The sequence below is a fragment of the Equus quagga genome, chromosome 2, assembly GCF_021613505.1.
Source record: "Equus quagga isolate Etosha38 chromosome 2, UCLA_HA_Equagga_1.0, whole genome shotgun sequence".
Taxonomy (NCBI): Eukaryota; Metazoa; Chordata; class Mammalia; order Perissodactyla; family Equidae; genus Equus; species Equus quagga.
The window spans coordinates 128,337,425-128,362,122 of NC_060268.1; the positions used below are offsets into that span (position 1 = coordinate 128,337,425).

Here is a 24,698-nt window from a genome sequence, read left to right on the forward strand (position 1 = left end):
TGGGACGCTGCGTCAGCATGGCTTGATGAGCAGTGCCATGTCCGCACCCAGGATCCGAACCAGCGAAACCCTGGGCCACTGAAGCAGAGCATGCGAACCTATCCACTGGCCATGGGGCCGGCCCCTATATTTATTTTTATATAAGGAATGAAATGGGGATTGAATGAAATTTTTCTCCAAATGACTAGTTAGCTGTGCTAACATTTTTTACTCAATAATTTATCCTTTCCCTGATTTTAATCACCACCCCTATCATATACTAAATCTAGTGAATTTATTTAAGAAAAGAAGGATGTATACAGTGATATTTAGCAACAAACATGTTCATTTCACTTTTGTCTATTATACCAAAAGATGATTTAAGTATGTAGCAATAGAAGAGTGGTAAAAAAGAAAAATCCACGTATCAGAATTCTACACACCTATTAATATATTTTTTGTAGAATTGTATTTATTGACAAAGAATGATGTTTATATCATGAGTAGAAAGAAAGCAAGTTACAAAAGAGAATATTAAATATCATATTTTGGTTTTTAAAAAGTGAATGCATATGTAAATATTCATAGCAAAAAACATCTGCAAGGTTATAAACCAAAATGTTAACAGTGTTTATTTTTGCTAATGAAAATAAGACCATTGGAAGGTAATCTATCAAAATCTTAGTTGTTGGGGTTATCACAGGGTTTGTAGGATTTCAGTTGATTTTTTTGGCTCTTGGTTTAGCCATGGTATGACATAAGCCATGGTAATGTCAGGTTTCTGTAACTAGGATTCTGTATCATCCCTTGGTAGGTACTAGCAGTGGCAAAAAGAGACGTATCGTGTCCAGAGCATCTAGATTATTTGGCCTTTCTGAGCGAATGGGCCTCTGCTATTCAGTATGCACAATTAAGCATTCTAATAATTCTAAAGCCTTTGAGGTCTACGTGTGTGGTATGGTGGGGAGAGGAATAGGGACAGACGTTGAGCAAGTAGGCCCCAAAAGGCAACAAAAGCCTTTCAATAGATGTTGGAGACACTATGGCCATAGATAATCATCTTCCTGGTTGTCGAGACAACAGCATTGGTCTTGGATGACAATTCTCAGGGACCTTCCTGATACTACCTCAGACTCTGAGACCAATGACTCTTCAAGCCTTAGTTTGCCACCTAGATTTATAATGTCTAATCTGACCTACCTTACCCATGGTTTTGCCTTATCCAATGTTTATTTAGCTCTTCTTGACTTCTGGCTGGCTGACCCACATTCAATAAGTAGTCAAAATAACCAGGAATAATATTCAAAACGTTTAGTAACCCAACTGTAGAGGTACTAACAATTAGCACAGATTCTTAAAGCGTCCAATTAACTCTTTGATGGCTGGATCAGGAGATGGTATGTGGTGGTAATGGGGTAGAACTTCTGGTGTGGGGAGAGGCCACCAGAGCCATGGTGGGAGAGATCTTGGGAAGTTGGGGCAACAGCTATTGCCAACTGATATAGAAATATTTCAGTGTTTTACACTGGCATGATGGTGCTGATGAGTAACAGCTAACGTGTGTTTGCTTGCTGTGTGCCATTCACAGACCTGAACACTTGACTTGTAATCTTTGGGTACTTGACGTGTAGTCCACAGAACAGTACTGTGAGGAAAGTGCTATAATTTTCTTCATTTTACAGAAGAGAAATGTTAGTAAGTTTCCAAATCTTGAAATTTATGATTTCTGACATCACTTTTTAATTTTCTGTCTCTTAAATTTAACTTTACCAGTGACTGTCAAAATTCTACAAGATGCAATAGGATCATGAGTATGAATTAAATCCTGAGGACTTTGTATTATTTCTTTTTCATGGCACTTGATTATTGAATAGCATGTTCATTCAATGGTGTTTCTAGTTTTATTTTTCTGAAATGAAAGACACGTTAATATCAAAGTTTCGGTATGTATTAGAAAACAGTAGTAAACAAGAGGAATTTCAAGGATACATTTTAATTTTTAAAGAAAAAGGTTTTTTTTAAAGTCTAGCTATCATAGATAAGACTAGTGCTTCCATTATCCAATATTTTTATTTTTATTACCGTGTTTAATTACAACTTGCATTTTGTTTCTGTGATTTTAAACAGTTGAAATGAATGTTCTGGTTAATTTTATTTATATCTGTTATCTTTGCTCCTGTACCTTTGGTGGCCTTTGAATGTAAATTTGGAAATTTTATATTTGCCAAAATAAAAAATGGTATGTTTCTTATGATCATTTCAACAGCACTTATTTTAAAGCTTTTTGAGCTTCAACCTTTTCCCTTATCCTACAGCTACAATCCAGTACATGTTGAATCTCAGCCAGAAAAAAGAAAAGCTAGACTGAGAATCAAGGTTTTTATATTTAAGGAAGGTCATCGCCTTCTTTCCTTCTGAACATTTCAGTTGTTTGAAATCAGTCTTGCTCTGCCAGTTCCTATGGAACTACGAGTGACAGGATGAAGAGAAGAGAAAAAAGAAGGAAGTTGTTAGAAACTAGAAATGATGAGCTGAGTTCTGCCTGCTGCCCTCTTTGGTCTACTTCAGTTTGGTGTTTTGGCTCAAAGCTGGGAGGTCAAATGGACAGAATATTTCCTGGGATCCTGGCTGGCCTCCATTATATACTTGTCCTTTAACCATGGGCAGATCATCCAAGCTCTCCATAATTCATTTATCCATTTGTTAAAGTGGAGCTTATGGTTGCCCAACTCCCTCTTTCTCTGAGTTGTTCTGAGGGTCTGAGTAAAGAATTGCTATGAAAACATTCTGAAAGATCTGAGGCCCTCCATAAATACAAGGGAATGTTATTAAACCTTCCATGCCATTGACTTGTTACATGCTCTTGAGCCAGCCACCTAAATTCCTTATTCTTTTTTTTGTCTCATTTGTAACACAGGGAAAATTTTAGATGTAAATAGAGGTGATATTCAAAATATTTAACAACCAGTATAGCATGGGCAGCAACCAATCAGAGCAGAGGCTGGACATCAGCAGCTAGAATGACAGTGATTATTAGAACAGGTTGCATACTGTTGTTTTGAGAATGTCAAAGAGATTTGGAGGTACCTTTCCCAGAAACTTTTATATTTAAAAGGGAATCCTATCCCTCTTGAACCCTCATCCAGAATTCAGAAGCAACAAGCTTCCTATATATTTGGAGAAATTGCTCTTCTGAGCTGGTAGACCAACTCTTGAATTTTTTTTATTGGAACTTCCTTTAGTTAATAGATTTGAGGCCTGATTTGTGTGTGCATCAGGTAGGGGGTGGGCGTGGTGTTCAGACCTCTGCTCTCTAGCCCTTTGGCTCTGACTTACATCATGTAGTATCTGAGACCTCTGATTTCCACATGAGACTACTGTACAAAAGGCATCCACAGTCACACAGAGTTATTCGTTTGGGTAATAATGAGTGCAAATGTGGCTCCTGAATGTCATCATTGAGTTCTCCCTCCCTAGAATATTCTCTAAGAGCATAATTTTAGTTACTGTACTCAACAGAGGTTGCACACAGCTATAGACAGGTGAATTTTAGTTATTTATGACTGATATTTAATCATCAGGCTTTAAGTGGTGATGTGCTCCTGAAGGATCGGATGTAGTAGAATTGAACTCCCTTGGACATCTACTCTAGATCAATTTTCTTAGCTTTGTGGCTTAGCTTTTATATCTGTGATGCATGGAGCCCTTCCTTTGTCTAAAGTGTGTACTTAGAATCCATGTATTTTTGGTTGAACTTCAATCTCTTTGGATGTATTCATAAATTCTGGATGCTGCTCCCGCTGTGGTAGCCTCAGATAGGGGAGGATGGTGGTAAGTTGGGAGGGAAGTAATCTCTGAAAACTCAAATCTACCTCCATATTCATTGAGAAGTTGAAGAGGAAGGAGATTGATTAAGGTTGAGATCCTCCTCTACTCCAACCCTGTATTACACAATTTCTGTTCACTCCTCTCTTCCCTCTATTGCCTCTTCCTTGTGATGTTAGTTCCGTTGTTAAGAAGTTCTTTATGTGGTCCGGCCCAGTGGCGCAGCGGTTAAGTTCGCACATTCTGCTTCAACAGCCCGGGGTTCGCTAGTTTGGATCCCGGGTATGGACACGGCACCGCTTGACAAGCCTGCTGTGGTAGGCATCCCACATATAAAGTAGAGGAAGATGGGCATGGATGTTGCTCAGGGTCAGTCTTCCTCAGCAAAAAGAGGAGGATTGGCGGCAGATGTTAGCTCAGGACTAATCTTCCTCAAAAAAAAAGAAAAGTTCTTTATGCTTCTTGCTGTAGCAGAATTAAAAAACTGTATTTACCATATTTTCAGAATATGATCTTCAAAGTTTTAATGACCAAGGATTATCTGTCTTTGGTATCATGGTTAGAAATATGATTTGCAACCAGAGGTTTTTTTGCTTGTTTGTTTTTTGTTTAAGTAGACAGTGATTATGGAAAGTAATATTGAGTGCTTCTAAGCTTTCCAAATCAGCAAAATCTAATTGCTGATCAACGTATGTTCTTGGGTTACCACAATTCCTGGAATTCTACGCTATAGAGATAAGAAAAGCATGAGAATTTAGGGGAAAAGCAGTCTCAGTCAGTTTGGATTCATCATTAAGTCCTCAGTTTCTTGACTGAAGAGAGGAAAAGAGAAGTTTGCACGTACACAGAAATTGCAAGCACATCTCAGCTTGATTGAGTCTCGTTGCTTCCTGGGAGGTGAAAGCATTCTGATCTTTGTATTGGATTGTAGTTGTAAAATGAGGGAAGAGGAAAACTATCACCACCACTATTTGAGGTAAGTAGTTTCGGATTTTCCTTATTTGGACTTGGAGGGCTTTTTTTGGCCTTCCTGTAAAGCCATGCTAGGTAGAATAGTAAGGAGGAGATGTGTGAGTATAGAAAAAGGACTGAAATGGGAAACACTAGCTTTACGAATTGAAAATTCCAGTCACCCTCTACATGACTGATATATATGTCAGTCTGATTACTAGCAGTCAAACTGAATTTTCACTTTCCTCTGATTGTGCTTCTCTTTTTATTTGAATTCTTGAGGATTGATGTGCAGGGAAAAAGAGATTGGGAGTGGAGGAATTTTGGTGAAAAGAGGAGACAAATGATTTGGGTCTTACAGGAAAGGGTCAAAAAATGAAAAAAAATAGACTAGGAGAATAATAATAGCTGACACTTGGATATAATATTTATTATGTGTCAGAGATTATTCTCAGGATTTGCTTATATATTAACTCACTTAAACTTCATAAAACCCTAATTTGGGTAGCTACTTATTATGACATCCATTTTATAGATAGTGAAACTAAAAGCCAGGTTAAGTCATTTGCTCAAGGTCACACAGCTAGTTAGTGGTAGAGCCTGATTTGAATTCAAACAGGCTCACTCTAGAGTCCATACTCTTAACCTTTTTTGACCATTTGACCAATTTTGACCATAAGTCAGAAGTAAATAGCTGAAAAATAAAAAATAAATTAGCTGAAATGAGAAAACCAAGAAAATAATGCTAGTGCTGGATTACTTGGCAGGTAGACTATGCACATGCTTAGGTCCCCAGCAAAGTAGGGACATTTGGTATTTTTAAAAAGCATTGACATAGTCATTGTGAGGAAAATCAGAACGTAGTTAGATATCCTCAAACTTACTTTATAGTGTAGTATTGTTTTTAGCTTGAACAATGCAAGACATTATAAACTTTTCTGCATTTAGAGTTTCTACAAGTTTAAATCCAGCCCTGTAGAGGGCTTCATAATTTTATACTTAGAGTGAAGGGTAAAATATGATTATCAGAAAAATATTTCTTACTTCTCCCTCTTTCCAAAGATAAATAAACATTTAAAATCATTAAGTAGTTTTCAAGATTTATCAGAGGGCAAAATTATTAAGAATCCTCTCCTTACATTCCAATGTTTAAAATTACATTTAAATCATTAAGTTGCTTTTAGGAATATTGAATAACAACCGAAAAACAACAACTTGGTAATTTTTTTTTTTTTTTTTAAAGATTTTATTTTTTCCTTTTTCTCCCCAAAGCCCCCCGGTACATAGTTGTATATTCTTTGTTGTGGGTCCTTCTAGTTGTGGCATGTGGGACGCTGCCTCAGCGTGGTCTGATGAGCAGTGCCATGTCCACGCCCAGGATTCGAACCAACGAAACACTGGGCCGCCTGCAGCGGAGTGCGCAAACTTAACCGCTCAGCCACGGGGCCAGCCCCAGCACCTTGGTAATTTTTACATCCTTGTTAAAAGATTTTGTTTTTATTTAGGAAGATTTGGTTGATTGCTCAAATTTAAAAGAAATATACCGTGAGGCTGGCCTGGTGGTGTAGTGGTTAAGTCTGCATGCTCTGCTTTGGTGGCCCAGGGTTCATGGGTTCAGATCCTGGGCTCAGACCTACACACCACTTGTCAAGCCACGTTCTGGTGGTGTCCCACCTACAAAAGAGAGGAAGATTGGCACAGATGTTAGCTCAGGGACGATTTTCCTCAAGCAAAAAGGGGAAGACTGGCAACATATGTTAGCTCTGGGCCAATCTTCCTCACCAAAACAAAACAAACAAACAAAAAAGAAATATACTATATAAAAATATGGTGAAATGAACTGGCTTAAAATTTGCAAAAGTAGATCATGAGTTTAGCATTCCAGTAATCATTGGCGTTATTTTTACCATTCTCTGATGTACAATTAGATTATTCCAATTCCTCAGCCTGACTCATGGTCTTGCAACTTTTAAGGTATGCCTCTTTTACCTTATACAAATTTCTGGATGTACTCACTTTCCACCAATGTATCATTTTGACCTCTGTTAATTCACGGTTATTTCCTGTTAAGCCACTTGAAGCCAGTAAGAAGACAATGAGAAGGATAGGAGCGTGTGAGAAGGAGAGAAGAAATAAATGGGATCAGAGAGAGCAAATAGGAGAGGCAAAACCAAATTGATTAAGATTAGAGAATAGAAAAAAAATATAGGAGTTGTAAAAATGTACAGATGTTTTAAAAATAAGATGGATAATGACGACTTGGGAAAATCCTAGCAAAATCTGATGTTAAACAAAATTGTGTTGGCATGATCCAGCCTTAAAATGGTCAGCCTTTGGATTCTCTTCTATATTTGTTAAACTTTTTAATATGAAGCATTCCAATAAAGATGGAACTTACTTATAGGTAGTCTCTCCTAATTGTATTTTCTAAAATTTTCCCTTGCAAAATCTTCAGCTGCTGCAAAAAATTAAGCCAACCTATAAAATATGTAGTTTTATAAATATCTGGATAATAAGGTATTTGCTATGATTTAAATGTAATGTTATTGCCAAACCTTGTTTCAGGAATACCACGTTTGTACTACATTAGTTTAGATTCAGCTTAAAATAAGCCATTTAGAAAAGTCACTGCCTTGACTTCCAGACATGGCTGGTTTGAATACCAACAGGTAGAAAATAAATATGTTAGGGCCGGCCCCGTGGCCAAGTGGTTAAGTTCGCACACTCTTGCTTCAGCGGCCCAGGGTTTTGCCAGTTCGGATCCTGGGCGTGGACATGGAACCACTCGTCAAGCCATGCTGAGGTGGCATCCCACGTGCCACAACTAGAAGGACTCACAACTAAAAATATACAACTATGTACTGGGGGGCTTTGGGGAGACAAAGGAAAAGTAAAATCTTTAACGAAAATAAATATATTAAATAGTCTGAAAATGAATAGATTGAAAACAAATAGCTCAGATGAACAGCTCACAATCAAATTGGCTGAAATGGGGAATTGACACTTCCAGTCACTGGACTGATGGAATTTCTGAACTAAAAATTTAAGTTTAGAAAGTACTAAGCAAATATTTATCAAGGAAGCAAAATTACAGGAAAGGCAATGTATGTCATGATATGAGCCAGAACACAGATTCAAATCCTACTCTAAGATACAGAAACTATATGAGTTTGGTCAAGTTACTTAACTCCTTTAAGCCTAATTTTCTAATTTGGGAAACAGGACTAATAATGTCCACCTTGTGGGATTGGTGGTGGTGTTTGGCATGTGAGGATCAGAGGTCGTGTTTGTAAAGTGCCTGGTTTGGTGTGTTTGGCATATAGTAGATAGTCTTTATTGCTGTATGCAAACTGAAAAAAAGAAAGTTTAAAATATCACTTACAGCTAAACCACAGGTAAGCCAATCATATATCAGTCTTTCTTCCATGAGTCTAACCTGTTCTGACCACTATTAGACTAATCTAGCTCCAAATTATTGCTTGTATTTAAAATTAAATTACATTACTTAACATATCATTCAAACAGACTTTCTGCTCATTGTCTGAAGGAACTGAGTTTTTGTCACTCAAGAGAGAACTAAGAGTTGCATGTTTTGCATATATTAGCTGTGTAGGTTTTTAGCTTAGAGATAATGTCATAATCACCCAGTTAGAGATGCCATGAAAGATACCTAGACCATATAGAAAGAACATTCTTTTGTAATTCATGTATAAGGAATGGCAAACTGATGTAGATCTTTTAGGAGAGCAGCAGGAACTCAGAGTTAGTATAGATTTAGGTCTGGGCTGATAAAAATGAAGGTAAAATTACAGTAGCATTTGCTGAGTAAATGTGGTAAGATATCTCAGGTCTATTAAATAAAATTAAACAAATACTTAAAAAATTTAAAACTAAAAAGTTAAATTAGGTCAAGAATATGGAAATCACTTTATTATTATTTTTTTGCTGAGGAAGATTCACCATGAGCTAATATCCATTGTCAATCTTCCTCTTTTTTCTTGACAAAGGTTCTTTCTGAGCTCACATCTGTGCCAATCTTCCTCTATTTTGTATGTGGGTCACCACCACAGCATGGCCACTGACAAACAGTGTAGGTCCTGTCCTAGGAAATGAACCCAGGCCGCCAAAGCGGAGTTTGCCAAACCTAACCAGTAGGCCGTGGGGACGGCCCCAAAGAAATCACTTTAAATTGCTGCTGTTACATGACTAGTTTGCTATTCTGAGTAAAAGTTCTGGCAAAAAAATTATATTTTCGTTTGGTAAGATGAATAAAAAGATGAAATTATCATGCTAAAAATATACTATTAAAAGTCCACAGGGGGCTGGCCCGATGGCGCTGTGGTTAAGTTCGTACATTCTGCTTCTTGGTGGCTCAGGGTTCGCCGGTTCAGATCCTGGGTATGGACATGGCACTCTTTGGCCTACCATGCTGTGGTAGGCGTCCCACGTATAAACTAGAGGAAGATGGGCACAATGTTAGCTCAGGGCCAGGCTTCCTCAGCACAAAAAAGAGGAGGACTGGCAGTAGTTAGCTCAGGGCTAATCTTCCTCAAAATAAATAAATAAATAAAAGTCCACATAGAGAAAGAAAGTCATGACAATACCTCAGGCTCTTCCTTTTCAACCTGAGCCCAGCAGAATTGTTCCTGTAAAGAATGGTGGCAGGACGAAAAGCTGTTCAGCCAGCCATAATGTAGAGACTAGAGAATATTCCATCAACATTCAAAAGTGTATTCATGGAGTGGGCTTCGAGAAGCGTGCCCCTCAGGTACTCAGAGAGATCCAGAAATCTGCCATGCAGGAGATGGGAGCTCCAAATATGCACATTGATACCAGGCTCAAAAAAACTCTGGGCCAAAGGAATAAGGAATGTTTCATACTGCGTCTGTGTGGTGGTGTCCAGGAAACGTAATGAGGATTCACCTAATGTACCAGATATGTAACCACTTTCAAAACTCTACAGAATGTGGATGAGAACTGACCACTGATTGTCAGGTTATAAAACTGCCAAAAAACAAAAAAGAAAGAAAGAAAGAAAGAAAAAAGTCACGTGAGAAGCAAGCTAGAATAATACAGAGAAAATGCTTTTTCCCCATCAAATGATCAAATGTTGGGAAAATTGTCTAATTGAATATTCTAATTGCCTAATAAGTATCTAATACATCTGAGAAGTCAGAGAAATTGGACTTTTATTCTAATGGATGACATTATAAATGGGCACAGTCCTCTGGAGAGCAATTTCTGTTGAAAACCTTATCCTTTGACCTAATGATTCTGTTTTCGGAATTTATCTGTAACAGAAATGATAAACAAAAATATTTAGTTATAAGGACATTCACCAAAGCACTATTTGCTATTACAATATCATATAACAAATAATGGAAACAACCTAAATGTCTAAGAAGATTGTTTTAAGTTACGATACATCCAGGTAATATTTTTCTCACATGGAAAGATGTTCACAGTATAATGAGGTATAAAAATTAACTATGAAATAGAATTACATTATAAAAAGTTTTAAATGTGTGTGTTTATGTTTGTGTAAATGCACATGTATAAAGAGTTTGGAATATATATTTAAGTGGTGATTTCTGAAGGATGAATATATATATATTTAATTTTTTTGATTGTCTATATTTTCTAATGTTTCTACACTGAAGATACATTTCCTTGGTACTTTATAAAAATAAAATTTTTTTTATTGAGTTGATAGGTTACAATCTTGTGAAATTTCAGTTGTACATTATTGTTTGTCAGTCGTGTTGCAGGTGTACCACTTCACCCTTTGTGCCTACCCTCCACCCCACCTTTCCCCTGGTAGCCACTAATCTGTTCTCTTTGTCTACATTTTTAAATTCCTCATATGAGTGGATTCATACAGAGATTGTTCTTCTCTACCTGGCTTATTTCACTTAATATAATTCCCTCAAGGTCCACCAATGTTGTTGCAAATGGGACGATTTTGTTCTGTTTTACAGCTGAGTAGTATTCCATTGTATATATATACCACATCTTCTTTATCCAATCATCTGTTGATGGGCACTTAGGTTGCTTCCATGTCTTGGCTATTGTAAATAATGCTGCAGTAAACATTGGGGTGCATAGGACTTATGGAATCGCTGACTTCAAGCTCTTTGGGTAGATACCCAGTAGTGGGATAGCTGGGTCGTATGGTAGTTTTATTTTTAATTTTTTGAGGAATCTCCATACTGTTTTCCACAGTGGCTACGCCAGTTTGCATTCCCACCAACAGTGTATGAGGGTTCCTTTTTCTCCACAGCCTCTCCAACATTTGTCACTCTTGGTTTTGGATATGTTTGCCATTCTAACAGGTGTAAGGTGATATCTTAGTGTAGTTTTGATTTGCATTTCCCTGATGATTAGTGATGATGAGCATCTTTTCATGTGTCTATTGGCCATCTGTATATCTTCTTTGGAGAAATGTCTGTTCATGTCCCCTGCCCATTTTGTGATTGGGTTGTTTGATTTTTTATTGTTGAATTGTGTGAGTTCTTTATATATTATGGAGATTAACCCTTTGTTGGATAAATAACTTGTAAATATTTTTTCCCAATTAGTGGGCTGTTTTTTTGTTTCAATCCTGTTTTCCCTTGCTTTGAAGAAGCTCTTTAGTCTGATGAAGTCCCATTTGTTTATTCTTTCTATTGTTTCCCTCATGTGAGGGGTTATGGTGGCCGAAAAGATTCTTTTGAAGCTGATGTCAAAGGGTGTACTGTCTATATTCTCTTCTAGAAGACTTATTGTTTCAGGCCTAATCTTTAGGTCTTTGATCCATTTTGAGTTTATTTTAGTGAATGGTGAAAAAGAATGGTCGATTTTCATTCTTTTACATGTGGCTGTCCAGTTTTCCCAGCACCATTTGTTGAAGAGACTTTCTTTCCTCCATTGTAGGCCCTCAGCTCCTTTGTCAAAGATTAGCTGTCCATAGATGTGTGGTTTTATTTCTGGGCTTTCAATTCTGTTCCATTAATCTGTGCATCTGTTTTTGTACCAGTACCGTGCTGTTTTGATTACTGTAGCTTTGTAATATGTTTTGAAGTCAGGGATTGTGATGTCTCCAGCTTTGTTCTTCTTTCTCAGGATTGCTTTAGCAATTCAGGGTCTTTTGTTGCCCCATATGAATTTTAGGATTCTTTGTTCAATTTCTGTAAAGAATGTCATTGGGATTCTGATTGGGATAGCGTTGAATCTGTAGATTGCTTTAGGTAGTATGGACTTTTTTTTTTTTTTTATTAATGTTATGATAGATTACAACCTTGTGAGATTTCAGTTGTACATTTTTGTTAGTCATGTTGTGGGTATACCACTTCCCCCTTTATGCCCTCCCCCTACCCCACCTTTTCCCTGGTAACCACCAATCAGATCTCCTTATCAATATACTAACTTCTACCTATGAGTGGAGTCATATAGAGTTCGTCTTTCTCTGACTGGCTTATTTCGCTTAACATAATACCCTCGAGGTCCATCCACGTTGCTGCGAATGGGCCAATTTTGTCTTTTTTTATGGCTGAGTAGTATTCCGTTGTGTATATATACCATATCTTCTTTATCCAATCATCAGTTTCTGGGCATGTAGGTTGGTTCCACGTCTTGGCTATTGTAAATAATGCTGCGATGAACATAGGGGTGCAAGGGACTCTTGGGATTTCTGATTTCAGGTTCTTAGGATAGATACCCAGTAATGGGATGGCTGGGTCATAGGGTATTTCTATTTTTAACTTTTTGAGAAATCTCCATACTGTTTTCCATAGTGGCTGTACCAGTTTGCATTCCCATCAACAGTGTATGAGGGTTCCTTTTTCTCCACAACCTCTCCAACATTTGTCGCTCTTGGTTTTGGATGTTTTTGCCAATCTAACGGGGGTAAGGTGATATCTTAGTGTAGTTTTGATTTGCATTTCCCTGATGATTAGCGATGATGAACATCTTTTCAGATGTCTATTGGCCATATTCATATCTTCTTTTGAGAAATGTCTGTTCATGTCCTCTGCCCATTTTTTGATCGGCTTGTTTGTTTTTTTGTTGTTAAGCAGTGTGAGTTCTTTGTATATTATAGAGATTAACCCTTTGTTGGATAAGTGGCTTGTAAATATTTTTTCCCAATTAGTGAGCTGTTTTTTTGCTTCAATCCTGTTTTCCCTTGCCTTAAAGAAGCTCTTTAGTCTGATGAAGTCCCATTTGTTTATTCTTTCTATTGTTTCCCCCAACTGAGGAGTTATAGTGTCAGAAAAGATTCTTTTGAAACTGATGTCAAAGAGTGTACTGCCTATATTCTCTTCCAGAAGACTTATTGTTTCAGGCCTAATCTTTAGGTCTTTGATCCATTTTGAGTTTATTTTGGTGTGTGGTGAAAAAGAATGGTCAATTTTCAATCTTTTGCATGTGGCTGTCCAGTTTTCCCAGCACCATTTGTTGAAGAGACTTTCTTTTCTCCATTGTAGGCCCTCTGCTCCTTTGTCGAAGATTAGCTGTCCATAGATGTGTGGTTTTATCTCTGGGCTTTCAATTCTGTTCCATTGATCTGTGGACCCGTTTTTGTACCAGTACCATGCTGTTTTGATCACTGTAGCTTTGTAGTATGTTTTGAAGTCAGGGATTGTGATGTCTCCAGCTTTGTTCTTCTTTCTCAGGATTGCTTTAGCAATTCAGGGTCTTTTGTTGCCCCATATGAATTTTAGGATTCTTTGTTCAATTTCTGTAAAGAATGACATTGGGATTCTGATTGGGATAGCGTTAAATCTGTAGATTGCTTTAGGTAGTATGGACATTTTAACTATGTTTATTCTTCCAATCCATGTGCATGGAATGTCTTTCCATCTCTTTATGTTGTCATCAATTTTTTTCAAGAAAGTCTTGTAGTTTTCGTTGTATAGGTCTTTCACTTCCTTGGTTAAATTTATCCCAAGGTATTTTATTCTTTTTGTTGCGATCGTGAATGGGATTGAGTTCTTGAGATCTTTTTCTGTTAGTTCATTGTTAGCGTATAGAAATACTACTGATTTATGTATGTTGATTTTATACCCTGCAACTTTGGTGTAGCTGTTGATTGTTTCTAATAGTTTTTCTATGGATTCTTTGGGGTTTTCTATATATAAGATCATGTCGTCTGCAAACAGCGAGAGTTTTACTTCTTCGTTGCCTATGTGGATTCCTTTTATTTCTTTTTCCTGCGGAATTGCTCTGGCCAACACCTCCAGTACTATGTTGAATAAGAGTGGCGAAAGTGGACACCCTTGTCTTGTTCCTCTTCTGAGAGGGATGGGTTTCAGTTTTTGTCTGTTGAGTATGAAGTTGGCTGTGGGTTTGTCGTATATGGCCTTTATTATGTTGAGGTGCTTTCCTTCTATACCTATTTTGTTGAGGGTTTCTATTATAAATGGATGTTGGATCTTGTCAAATGCTTTCTCTGCATCTATTGAGATGATCATGTGGTTTTTGTTTCTCATTTTGTTGATGTAGTGAATCATGTTGATTGACTTGCAGATGTTGAACCATCCCTGTGTCCCTGGTATAAATCCCACTTGATCGTGATGTATGATCCTTTTGATGAATTGCTGAATTCTGGTTGCCAAAATTTTGTTAAGAATTTTTGCATCTATGTTCATCAGCGATATTGGCCTGTAGTTCTCTTTTTTTGTGGTGTCCTTGTCAGGCTTTGGTATCAGCGTAATGTTGGCCTCGTAGAATGTGTTACGAAGTGTTCCATCCTCCCTAATTTTTTGGAATAGCTTGAAAAGGATAGGTATTAAATCTTCTCTGAAAGTTTGGTAGAATTCCCCAGGAAAGCCATCTGGTCCTGGGGTTTTATTCTTTGGGATGTCTTTGATGGCTGTTTCAATCTCTTTCCTTGTGATTGGTCTGTTCAAATTGTTTGCTTCTTCTTGAGTGAGCTTTGGGAGATTGTAGGAGTCCAAGAATTTATCCATTTCCTCTAGGTTATACATTTTGTTGGCATATAATTTTTCGTAGTATTCTCTCTTTTTTTTTTTAAAGATTTTATTTTTTTTCCTTTTTCTCCCCAAAGCCCCCCGGTACATAGTTGTATATTCTTCGTTGTGGGTCCTTCTAGTTGTGGCATGTGGGACGCTGCCTCAGCGTGGTTTGATGAGCAGTGCCATGTCCACGCCCAGGATTCGAACCAACGAAACACTGGGCCGCCTGCAGTGGAGCGCGCGAACTCAACCGCTCGGCCACGGGGCCAGCCCCTTTCGTAGTATTCTCTTATAATCCGTTTTATTTCTGCGGAGTCTGTTGTTATTTCTCCTCTTTCATTAACTTAGAAAATAACTCAGCTGGATACTTTATGAAATTTGAAAACATATATTGGTAAAAAATCTAGAACTTAATTCTAAATTTACCTATCAGGAGATTTTTATCCCTAAATAATGAATTGTTTCTATGACTTTGAACATTTATATTTTTATTATGTTTAGTCAATAACAAATTCACCTTAATTCTGAAAAGAAAATAATGATTGCTTTGAAGTTTTTTAAAAAAATGCCTTTATTTTTATAAGAATTCCTTAGGTAGATAAAGCATCTGTCCATTTCAGGACTAGAGAAAATAAGTAAAAAGTCAGATAGCTTGCCTAGTGCTATCGGGATAGTCCGTTTTCCCTTTCTGATATCTTACCTGGGAATAGACAGGTAATAGAATAGACAAAATACTCATGATCCACTTACACTGTACTAATTTGGTGCTAACAATAAAACTTCACAGTGGGAAGAACTTGAAAAGATTTTACAAACTGACCCTTTACTCACACGGTTATTTTTCAGCTGGTGATATTATATATAATTCTATCAGTAGTATTGCCTTTATTTCATTGGTTTTTCATCATTGCTATAATTTGAGAGCACTATTAATGATAGGAAAGATATATATATATATATATATATGTCAAAAAACTTCTTGCACATTTAAGTTTCTCCTTTCTTTTCAGGTATGACAGCAGTTATCTGCACTTACCCTCTTGACATGGTTAGAGTACGCCTAGCATTCCAGGTGAAAGGGGAACACACTTATACGGGAATTATTCATGCGTTCAAAACAATTTATGCAAAGGTATTTCATATTTACTGTTCTCATCTAACATGTCCTTTTATATTTAGGCAAATATTTTGAATATTATCTAAATAATTATTCTTTTATTTAAATTATTGATAATAATAATAATGAAAATATATCTGTGTTTCAGGGTGGGTCCAAGAATAATTTTTCCATTATAATGTATGTTTTTGTTCTTTGATATTTATCATAATGAGCACCATGCAGTCTCACTTCTAACTTTTCTTCACTCAAAAGGAAGGCGGTTTCCTTGGATTCTACAGAGGCCTGATGCCTACTATATTAGGAATGGCTCCATATGCAGGTATGTTTCAAATGTGGCAGAACCTGACTTTTTTATTTTCGTCTAAGAATGAGTTTTCAAGTTTAGCATTTTACAATTAGCCCCTAATCCGTCTAGAATTACTTTTTTCCTCCTCAAGGACAACCGTTTGACCCAGAGCCACTTATGAAGCAGTCCTGCCTTTCCCGGTGGTCTGCAGTGCTGCTTCTTAGAAAGCAGTGGAGTGTAGTTTTACAGTAAGTCCTTATATTTGGTAGGACAAGTCCCTGGACTTTATGCTTCTTTTTTTCAAGAATGTAAGGTCTATAGATATTTTGCTATCCCATGTACATTTTAGAATCAGCTTTTGATATTGTACAAAAATCTTTTTTGGGATTTTTTTTTTTTTTTTAAGATTTTATTTTTTCCTTTTTCTCCCCAAAGCCCCCCGGTACATAGTTGTGTATTCTTCGTTGTGGGTTCTTCTAGTTGTGGCATGTGGGACGCTGCCTCAGCGTGGTCTGATGAGCAGTGCCATGTCCGCGCCCAGGATTCGAACTGACGAAACACTGGGCCGCCTGCAGCGGAGCGCGCGAACTTAACCACTCGGCCACGGGGCCAGCCCCCTTTTTTGGGATTTTGAATGAAATTTCATACAGTTCTTGGACATGTTTGTTAGATATATTCATGTACACCTTATAAACTTTGCTGTGTCTTTTAGAAAATTAGATTTTCAGTTTATTGCTTGATTCAATTTTTATATGATCTTACAGTTAACTGTTATCCTACTTGTTGATTTTATAGCCAGCTATCGTGTTACTTATAGATGCTTTGGGTTTTCTGTGTAGGCAGTCACATCCTGTGCAAATAATATCATTTTTCTTACTTCCATTCTAATCCTTATTTCTTCATTTATTTGTGTTTATCTTGTCTTACTGTACTAGCTAAGGACCTCCATTGCAAAAGCGAATAGAAGTGATGATACCAGACATTTTGGCTCATTACTGATTTTAAAGGGAGTGTTTCTAATACTTCTTCATTTAGCATAATGTTTACTGTAATATATACCATTTATCAGGTTGAGGAAGTTTTGGTAAGAATTTTTTCTGAATTGGCGTTGAATTTTATCAACACTTTTTCCTGCATTTACAGGAGTAATCACATAGTTTTCTCCATTAATCTGTTAATTTAATGAATGACATCAATAAACGTTCTAATTTCAACCCAAATTGGTTATGATATAATGAATTTTTTTTTAACTGTTGCCAATCATTTTTTTTTTTTTCCCTGCTTTTTCTTCCCAAATCCCCCCAGGATATAGTTGTATATTTTAGTTGTGGGTCCTTCTAGTTGTGGCATGTGGGATGCTGCTTCAACATAGCCTGATGAGTGGTGCCATGTCTGCGCCCAGGATCCGAACTGGGGAAACCCTGGGCCTCCGAAGCGGAGCTCAAGAACTTAACCACTCGGCCGCGGGCTGGCTCCCTAATGATCTTTTTATATCCTATTGGATTCAATTTACGAATTACTTTTAGAAGTTTTACATCTATATTCATATGAAATTAGCTTGTCATTTTCTTTTCTTGTAATATCCTTGTGTAGTTTGGGTATCATGGTTATATAGATCTCATGGAATGAGTTGAAGAGTATGTCCTCATTTTCCATCCTCAGGAAGAACCTGTATAAGATGATAAGAATAATCTGTTTCTTGAAAGTTTTCATTGTGGGATTAATGGTTTAATTTCTTGAATGGTTGTAGGACCATTTAGTTTTTCTATCTTTTGAGTCATTTTTGGTAATTCATACCTTTCTTTACCATTTTGAGCTTGATTGTTTTGTGTTAGTTTTCAATTTTTTTGGCAAAAGGTTTTCCTTATTTCTTCACTTTTTTTTTTACATCTGCTCATCTATAGTCATATTCCCTTTTTCATTTTTATTTGTTTTATCAGTTATCAGATTTTGCAAAGAATTAATTTTTGCTTTCTTCCTCTTATCTAATCTACCTTTATTTCCCATTTCATTGATCTTTTTTCGTGTCTTACTTATCGCCTTCCTTCTCTGGGTTTATTCTTCAATTGGTTGCTTACCTCAGTAGTTTTCAACCTTTGGGTTTTTTTTTTCCCTAATATAAGCATTTTTTTCTAAATACTGCCTTAACTGCATCCCATGAGTTTATGCATTTGTTTGTTTTTCCTTAAAATTTGGAAATTTTCAAATATATCCAAAAGTAGACAATAGTATAATGAACCACCATGTATCTATCACCTAGCTTCAACAGTGGTCAACTCATGACCAATCTCGTTTCATTTATACCCCTAATTACTCCCTCCACCCTCATCTCAAATTGTTTTAAAGCAAATCTACTTTATTATTTCATCTATAATATTTCAATATTCAGCTCTCTATGCTTATTTTTTAAAGCATAACCAATATCATTATGAAACTTTCTTAATATCATCTGGTATGTTGTCATTGTTCAGATTCCTTCCCATTCATAATTATGTTTTGGCCAGATTCCAGTTAATATTTGACTAGTATGTCTTTTTTTAAATTTTACTTTTCCATGTCTTTATGTTTTTTCTGTTGTAATCATCATATCGTTGGATATTTTTTAATCCAGTCTGTAAAATCTTTTAATTGCCAATTAGCCCACTTAGCGGTTATTGTGATTATTGATTTATTTGGAGTTGTTTGTGTACCTTGCTATTTGATTTCCACTTGTTGCTTTTTTTTTAGTATTTCTTTTTATTCCTTTCTTATCTTGTTTGCGTATTCTGAATCCTTACTGCCCCCTCTTTTATAAATAGATAAATTTATTTGCCTCCTCCTATGCTTGGTAGTCTTTAATTATGAGTTTATTACTTGATCTTAATCTCTGAGTTTCAGACCCAGTGATTCCATTTTCTGTAGGTCCAGTGGTCAGATCCATCTCAATGGCTCTGCTGCTATTGGCATCAATATGTAGAGTCACTCCTCCTCTCTCATGGGCCCAAACTCCCGTGGGGACTCCAGCTATATTTTTGGGAGGTGGTAGTGCTGGGGATTCTTGGAGACCTCATCTTTTTGCAAGCCCAGCAATGGATATAGTTGTTCTGCAGTGACAGAGTCCCTCAGAATACCTAGACTGTCGTTATGCTAGAAGCAGAATTCTTTAATCTTTTGCTATATCTTCATCTCTTTCTAATGTTTTTGGTTTTAGTTTTCAGTTTTTAAAATATATTTTTACATAGTTACAGTATATATATAATTTTTTCTTAATTTTTCCCCATTTCCCAAATATTTTTCATATTTTTGAATACTCTTCACAAACATCATTTTTAAAAATTGTGTCATATTTCACTGAAGATCATTCCACCTCATTTAGGTATTTCTGTTTTTTTCCCTACTTATGTTTAATTTGCTATGAATTTTCTTGTCATGAGCATTTTCTGTATTTAAGATGAAGTCTTCGGAATAGATTTCCCAAATATAAAAGTATATGAATAGTCTAAAATTGTGTATCATCATTTCAAAATACTATAAATTATAAAAATTTTGTGTAAAGAATAAATGCATACATTAAGGTATTATCATAGACTGAATTTTTGTTAGTGCTTATTTGCTCTTAAGCATCAAGTATCTTTTTAAATACGTTTTTAAAATTTAGTGGAGGGGCCAGCCTGGTGGCACAGTAGTTAAGTTTACACGTTCCACCTTGGTGGCCCAGGGTTCACTGGTTCGGATCCTGAGTGCGGACATGGCACCACTTGACAAGCCATGCTGTGGCAGGCGTCCCACGTATAAAGTAGAGGAAGATGGGCATGGATGTTAGCTTAGGACCAGTCTTCCTCAGCAAACAGAGGAAGATTGGCAGCAGATGTTAGCTCAAGGCTAATCTTCCTCAAAAGAAAAAAAAATTTAGTGGATATCAAGATATCTTGAGTAATGCTTTGTTGATAGGAATGCTCGAATTCTATTCTTTTTTTTTAAAGATTGGCACCTGAGCTAACATCTGTTGCCAATTTTCCTTTTTTTTTTTCTTTTTAAATTCTTCTCCCCAAAGCCCCCCAGTACATAGTTGTATATTCTAGTTGTAGATCCTTCTAGTTCTGCTATGTGGGAAACCACCTCAGCATGGCTTGAAGAGCGGTGCCATGTCTGTGCCCAGGATCTGAACTGGCAAAACCCTGTGCCACCGAATCAGAGCACACGAACTTAACCACTTGGCCATGGGGCCGGCCCCCTTGAATTCTATTCTTGATTTTACTAATGTATGACTTTAACGAGTCTGTTATAAAATCATGTAAATGTTCAGCAAGCACCAACTGAATATTATCAATAACTTAATATAATATTTATTAGATTCCATTTGTCTTATGAGCTAATATGAACACTTTCCTCATGGATATAACTCTTCCTTGAAGAAAAATTAGACACTAAGTTAAAATAACAATGCTTTGTCACATCTGAATTTTTTGCTCCTATCTTACATTATTGCCATCATCATTATTGTAAATATAAGTTGTCATATTTACTTATAATTATTAATCATGAATTTAGCTTTTACTCATGTGAAACCTTGCAAAACCATTTAATTCTATTCGTATATAATGTGACATTATACTCAACTACTGCCTTTATTCAGTGAACTGATGTATATATTAGTGTGTGAAAACCAATGCTATAATTTTTATAGGTGGTAATTTTGTCATCTTTGTGTTACTTATAAACATTAATTAAATCTTTTTATCTTAGATTAAGACAAGCATCAGAAGTTAGGAAATGCATAGTTAGTTCCTTGAGTTAATTGGTTCTTATGTAAGAAATGGTGTCTTTTCACAGCTTGTGTTCCTTTAAGCATGGTGGTGAATTTATATTTTGTTTTTCAGGTGTTTCATTTTTTACTTTTGGTACCTTAAAGAGTGTTGGGCTTTCCTATGCTCCTACCCTCCTTGGCAGACCTTCATCAGACAATCCTAATGTCTTAGTTTTGAAAACTCACATAAACTTACTTTGTGGTGGTGTTGCTGGAGCAATAGCACAGACAATATCGTAAGTTTCTTCATCAACTTAATTCAATCAAATTACATTTACCCAATCCTGGTTTTCAGCATTGGTTACTTATTTTATTTTTTCTAATAGATTATTAAAATACAGGATCCCTTGCAAGATATAAGTATTAATATATTTTTTCAGATGTGCCTGCACTTTAAGCATATAATAAATAATTACATACCAAATTGACCAAATTAGTTTGAACTTACCCAATTTCCTGTGGATTCATTTAAAAGAAAGGAAAAAAGAAAGCTAGAAAGGAACACTAAGTATAGTCTTCATATTTTCTCATGAGTTTGCCTGTATGAAGTTTCTGAAATTGGAGCCATTTATCTTATGTGTGTGTGTGTGTAGGTACAGCTTCTCTTGCTCTAAATCTTGGAGGCCTACTTTGTGCCAGACAGTCTATTAGACATTGGGAGGTTCACTGAAGGAAAAGCAAAGTTATTGCCTCAAAAAGCCTATACTAAGACTAATTAAGACAGTTAGCAATACAATGGAGTTTTATATTAATATAAACTGTAGTGGGAACACAGATAAAGATATTACTATAGTGTAATTAGAAAGGCAGCTTAGGGAATTTCTCTAGACCAAGAGAGATTGAGTAGATGAGATAAAAAGAGGCTGGAATACTAAGAAGCAGGAACTTTTCAGGAACAGGAAGAAGAAAAGCTTTCTGTGACTGAAAAGTATCCTGAAAAACAGGAAGATAACAGGGAGTAGTAGTGTCACAAAGACTCAACAAAGAGTATCCAATGGAAAAAGAAAAGTCAAAAGTAAGATAAGTACTGAAAATAATAAGTACTGAAAAATAAGGTGTTCACTGGATTTTACAATTAATAGTTACCTTTGTGAAAGCAGATTCAGTGTACTTGCGTGTGGGAGCAGATCATACTAGATTGAAGGTAAAGAAGAAAAGGTGTGTGATGGACTTTGGAAACCTGGCTGTGGAAACTTGTTCATTTGCAGAGACATGATCACCTCTAGCTATTCTGATTCTCTTCTTGGTTTTATTGCCCCTTTTCTTTATTATTCCTTTCCAACTTAGATCCCTAGAATCTGTCTTCTCTCTCCCACTTCTCTTCTTAAACTGTATTCTACACCTACTGACTCTTAACAGATCCAGTGGCTCCTTCTCAGTTCTTTTACCCTCCTTCCAATTGTTCTAATTCCTTGGTTTTTGTAATAGTGCCCTTTCTTGGTGATCATCCTCCCCAGTATCAGTATCTCGCTGATTCATGTCCTCCTCCTACCTATCTGTGCTGATTTTTAAGGCCTAGCTAGACTTCAGTGCTCTGCTCTTCCCATAAATGTCTAGAATAACTCATTTATCTTTATGGTTTCAACGGTCACCTTTGTACAGATAACCAATTCTATTTAAATCTCCATTACTGACGCCATTACTTCTCTAGCAAGCTCTTGGATCTTTCTACTTGGACTTCTGCCATTAGTGTAAACTCCATAATTTATATATTACTTGCTTGTCTTCCTCTTCATGACAATCCTCAGTTCCCAACTTTCCTATTTGTTATTGATAACCGTTAATTTTCTAGTCTTGATAATGCCTTGAAATCACTTTTCAGATTGTACATATTCAAACAGTCACTAAGTCTTGTCATTTTTTACTTGAGAACTTTGCCTAGAATGCTATTTTATTTCTTTTCTATTGTTATTTCCCTGGTTCTAATCCTTGTACCTTGTCTTCTTACATTCTCTCTATTAATCAATTCCTTCTATTCACATAGATCTTTTCCAGCTTGGCAGCTGAATCCTTCAAGTTGAGGTTTTGGTCCCTTTATCTCCATAAAGTTTTTTCTTCTCTCTACTCCTTGTTAAAAAATAATTCCTAGAGATGCTATTGAGATGCGTAGGGGGCTTCATCTATTGGTAATGTTATTTCTTACACTGTCTGGTTGTATATGGGTATTTTTTTATTATAACTATTTCATAGTAAATTTAAATCAATATAAAAGTACATAATTATTTTTGTCATATATCACTTATTTATATATTATGTACCATGGAGAGCTTTGAATACGAAAGCAGAAAGCAGCTTTTTGACACTGGAGAATGTCTCTAAGACTCAGTTTTCTTATCTGAATGTTGGGATGACAGTACCTACTTCATGCAATTTTTGTAAAGATGGAATGAGATAATATACATAAATTGTTTAGCACAGCACCTGACATAAGTAGTCAATATTAGCAAATAAAACTAATTTTAAAAAATCACCTGGGATCTCACTCCCAAAAGAGATTACTTTTGTATATTTCATTTCAGGCAATCTTCTTTTGCTTTTTTAAAAGTTTTATTGGGGTGTAATTGACATACAACATATTTCTTGTTTCTGGTGTTCAACGTAATGATTTGATATTTGTATATATTGCGAAATGATCACCACATTAAGTCCAGCTAACATCCATTGCCATACATAGTTAGAGAATCAGGCAATCTTTTTACATAGAATGTTCTCTGTCCTCTAAGTGCAGTTTTCTGTATTGTTAATTTTCGCCCTTAAAGAAAAGTTTTTGTTGGTCTACTGTGTACAGGGGGACTTACTGAATATCACTCTTAGGGTAGTGGTTCTTCAATGGGGTAATTGTGCCTCCAGTGGACATTTATTAGTGTCTGGAGACATTTTTGGTTATCCCAACTCGGGGTATGTTACTGGTATCTAGTGGATGGAGACCAGGGCTGCACCTAAATATCCTACAATGCACAGGACAGCCCCTCACAACTAAGAATTATCCAACCCAAAATGTCAATAGTGCCCAAGTTGAGAAACCCTGTGTTAGGGTTACAACAATGAAAAGCACTCAGTTTATTTCTTCAGGAAGTGCCATTTAATTTGGCCTTGAGGAGTGACTAGAACTTGATATTGCACCCAATGGGAGAGAAGAATCATCTAATTTGAGGGAACTACATAAGCAAAGGCAAAGAGATCACTGTATTTTTATTTGATTGTATTCATGTGCCTATATCCTGAACTCCCAGATTAGACAAAACAATAAGAGAATAGGAACACATTATTTCCTAGCATATGTAGGGCTTTGTATTCAATAATTGTTGAGTTGAAAACTAAAAATCATTTTTAAGTCCTCTTGCCTTTTTCTTCTTTTAGCTACCCATTTGATGTAACTCGTCGGCGAATGCAATTAGGAACTGTTCTTCCAGAATTTGAAAAGTGCCTGTAAGTTCTCCATTTGTTACTGTTCATTTTCTTTAGAAATGTAATATTTAAGTAGGGAGATAGGACTGTGGTCTCACTAGTAGTCAAGACCTTCCATTTTTTCTCCTATAGTATATTTTGGTAACTTTATAAGATTTTAATCATGTCCCAATCCTATTAAAAACTTCACTTTAGAGCAGCTCTGTTAAATATAATATGAGCCACATATGTAATTTAAAACTTTCCGGTGGCCACATTTAAAAAAGTATAAAAAGAAACAGATGAAATTGTTTAAAAATATTTTTGTTTAACCTAACGTATCTAAAATATTATCATTTCAGTATTTTGCATCCTTCTTTTTATATTAAGCGTTTGAAATCCAGGGTGTAT

General features: G+C 36.1%; 1 protein-coding gene across 1 annotated transcript in view; it reads left to right on the plus strand.

Moving 5' to 3' along the window:
• Positions 1-24,698, plus strand: part of SLC25A16 (solute carrier family 25 member 16) — a 41,364-nt gene that overhangs the window by 14,355 nt on the left and 2,311 nt on the right. The window contains exons 5-8 of the mRNA XM_046655163.1: positions 15,719-15,840; positions 16,081-16,147; positions 20,974-21,136; positions 24,261-24,329. Of these exons, the coding sequence (XP_046511119.1) occupies positions 15,719-15,840; positions 16,081-16,147; positions 20,974-21,136; positions 24,261-24,329 (421 nt within the window). The remainder of the gene's footprint in view (positions 1-15,718; positions 15,841-16,080; positions 16,148-20,973; positions 21,137-24,260; positions 24,330-24,698) is intronic.